Genomic DNA, 3,614 nt, shown 5'->3' with positions numbered 1-3,614 from the left:
ATTAGCACTAAGGTTCATAATCTGAATCTGAATCTGACTCTAACTTTGAAAATGTATGAGTTAACCCTGACCGTTCTTTCATAAACAATGTATCAAGTATTTTATGCATATTATGTTGTGTTGGTTTCCATCTTACTATTATGTGAGGATGTTATGTGATCTACATCTCATTAATTTATTATTACGATATTGGAAATCATGGCACCTCCTAAGAAAGGGGATACACTAAAAGAACAAAGAGAGTAAATTCTAAGGAAACTAGGAAATCAAAACGAGCAAATCTTAAACCCATAGCTGAAGAGGAAGAAACTATAATAATGACACACGGTGAATTAGATGCACTCATACATGAACAAGTCGCTGAAATTCTTGCCATGGAAGCAAGCAAGAATACTAGCAAAACTACGAAAGGAAACTCTAGTAGAGCAGGTTCTTACAAGGATTTCATGTATTGCAAACCGATATTCTTCAATGGTACTGAAGGGGCAGTAGGTTTGTTGCAATGGTTTGAGAAAACGGAATCAGTATTCCGATTATGTGAATGCACTGACGGCAACCGAGTCAAGTATGCCACCGGCACACTTCTTGGTGGTGCTCTATCATGGTGGAGTGGATATGTTAATTCTATAGGAATAGACGCAGCTAATGCATCACCGTGGGAAGAAGTCAAGGAAATGATGAAGGGAGAGTATTGCCCAAGGAACGAGATTCAGAAGCTAGAGATAGAGTTCTGGTATCTGGTAGTAAAAGGGAATAATGTGGCTGAATATACTAGGAGATTTTATGAGTTGTCAGTATTGTGCCCAACAATGGTCACTCCTGAGTACAAACGACTTAAGAGGTACATTTGGGGACTTCCATAGTCTATCCAAGGGAATGTGACTGCATCAAAGCCAATTACACTTTCAAGTGCCATTAGTTTAGCTCATGATCTCATGGATCAGGTGATTCGTCACAATGGAGCGACAAAGATTGCAGAGATAAAAAGCAATGATAATAAGAGGAAGTTGGACGAGAATCAAGAGAGAAGTTATGAACAACACCTATACAAGGAACCAAGTGTAATTAAAGCATACTATGTCAGACAAAGTAGTAACTCATTCAATCTTGGAACCAAGCCTTTCTGCAACATATGCAAACGTCATCATACCAGGGAGTGTAGAGAAGTAGCTTGGGGCAACAATAGTAGTTGTTTCAACTATGGAGAAAAGGGACATTTCAGAAGGAATTGTCCAATGTTTTTAGACCATGAGAATGAACAACAACACGAGGACTGAACCAGAACACGAGGAAGTGTTAATGATAACCGATGGTGACGACTATGAGGACCCTATCTTCGATATGGGTACGTCTCTTCTAAATAATCCAAAATTCACTTAAATAACGAAAATCTCACATCTAAGGAATTATGTCTTAGATACTAAATACTTTATCCAGTTAAAAAGGATTTGTAAAGGATAAGAATAAGAAAGGTTACGATAGTTAGAATTGGTAACAAAAGTGGTTACACTGAGGTTATAATGAACGAAAGGAGTTACAATAAAAATAGTGGCAAAAGTAACCCATGATAACAGTAACAATGATTATGAATCAAAGTGCTAGAATGTTAAGTCTATAGAACTTAGTCTTTAACGGGATTGATATTATAAGTTTAAGAATATACGGTTAAATAAGAAAGAACTACATGTTGGCTATAAGCTTAATGTATATTGAGGTAGGAAATTTTGATTAAGTTCATAAATATACGCATACGGATGATATATCATTATTAAACCATTGGTACGGTGGGTTATCCATAGGTACACCCTCTACATAAGGATCAATAGAATATTAGAGGTAGATCATCATTATATGTACATACTTTTGTTAATTGACGCTGAAGTATAGTGGTGGTTAGTAACTCGTAAGCTTTTATCCAAAATCTCAAATGAACGTATAGCAACTACATTTGAATATCTTACTTAGAGGCACAATCTAAATTTCGGGACGAAATTTCATTTAACGGGTAGATACTGTGACATCCGTCAAATTTCCATTCAACAAGATTCTTAATTGAAATCAATTAAGATGTTCTTTGCTTAATTTCCAAAGTAATTTAAGCTATTTAGGGCGTGATTAGGTGAGCAAGTGCATGTTTAAACTTTCTAATTGATTATATGATTAATCAATCTATTATATGAACTATTGTAGCAAGGTTAAGAATCTTGATGACGAGCAACTAAGAAAATAAAACTGTTATATTTCGTGAAAAATAATAAAACGTTTATTTTTCACGTGAGTCTTTCTCTTATGGACTTAAGACTTTGGGAAACCTAATTTCTAGTATTTCTATACTCAATTACGATTTTTAATTCATAAAATAACACACTCGAAAAATCAAAAAATTTAATTAAAGTCATGAATAGTAAGGAGGTTTAAATTACTTTTGAACACATCACCCTTTTCTATATCATTTCACCACATTTTGAACACATCACCATCTTTTATAAACATTACTTTTAAGTTATAAAAAGCTAATAATTATTTTATATACTTAAACAAATTATATAAATTTATTAAAACTAGATATTTGTTCTAAACCATGGCAAATTGAACACATCACCACTTTCCTTATACTTCCACCATAAATCCACCACATCACCACCTTAGAAAAACTTGATGAATCACCTCCTTATCACCACCACTTTCTACCATTCATTTTCCAAAACTTTTACTATAAATAGCAAGCTTATGTCTTCATTCCAATTTGCTAATTCACATAATCAAAGCTTCTCTTCTTAAATCTTTATCATTCCAAGATCCATACTTGTTCAAGTTCAAGCATATCTTTCACAACCCTTCATCGTCCCAAGCTTTCAATTCAACCAATGTTGTCTTGAATTCGTTGGTAGCAATTTGTAAACACGACGTTGTTATCGTAAATTTTCTCAAGAACTTCTCAAAGCCTAGTTACAATGGCCACATGAAGTTAGGATTATTCAATATTCTTCAAGTAAACAAGTCCAAGCTATATTCAATTTTCTCAAGATCTTCTTCGGAGCTCTTTCCTATATCGTTACTTTGATCCTAGAATTTATAATTCTCCAAACTTGTAAGTGTTTCTATGAAACCTTACTATATATTTTCTTATAATTCTATGACTATATGTTATGTATTGAAATGCTTGTCAACTTATTTTTATACTCAATTAATATATACCTGCATTTAAATACATTAAATATCTCTTTTATACGCATAATAAATTGTTGGTACTTTTATAGAAGTACATGATATTTATACTAAAATGAATCTCCTTATGTACTTCCAATGAAGTATAAATGAATATTCATATAATCGCTATTCACCATCTGTGAATAATTTTCGCTTTCTCGAATTGTCGGATTTATGGATAAAATATATCCTTGATAGCCTTTTAACCATACTATATTTCTAAACGTGATTGCCATTGACCTTGGGCATCTTTGGGGTATACCAACGGAGCGGATTGTAGTTCGCAAACGGTTTGCTTTCGCATTCTAAACGCAACTTGGTTCACCGTCGGGATACTACATGACCCACGTCAACCCTTACACAACTTGAAATATAATATTGGTTTTTCTTGCCATTTAAGGTAT

At 33.5% G+C, this 3,614-nt stretch overlaps 1 protein-coding gene across 1 annotated transcript; it reads left to right on the top strand.

Moving 5' to 3' along the window:
* The first annotated feature begins 317 nt into the window (after window positions 1–317).
* Window positions 318–1,277, top strand: LOC122591528. The gene is made up of 2 exons (XM_043763792.1): window positions 318–841; window positions 911–1,277. The coding sequence occupies exons 1-2, from the start codon at window positions 318–320 to the stop codon at window positions 1,275–1,277; spliced, it is 891 nt and encodes a 296-aa protein (XP_043619727.1).
* Window positions 1,278–3,614: the final 2,337 nt, after the last annotated feature.

Source organism: Erigeron canadensis, chromosome 3, assembly GCF_010389155.1.
Source record: "Erigeron canadensis isolate Cc75 chromosome 3, C_canadensis_v1, whole genome shotgun sequence".
Lineage (NCBI taxonomy): Eukaryota > Viridiplantae > Streptophyta > Magnoliopsida > Asterales > Asteraceae > Erigeron > Erigeron canadensis.
This window is presented reverse-complemented; position numbering and strand designations above follow the sequence as displayed.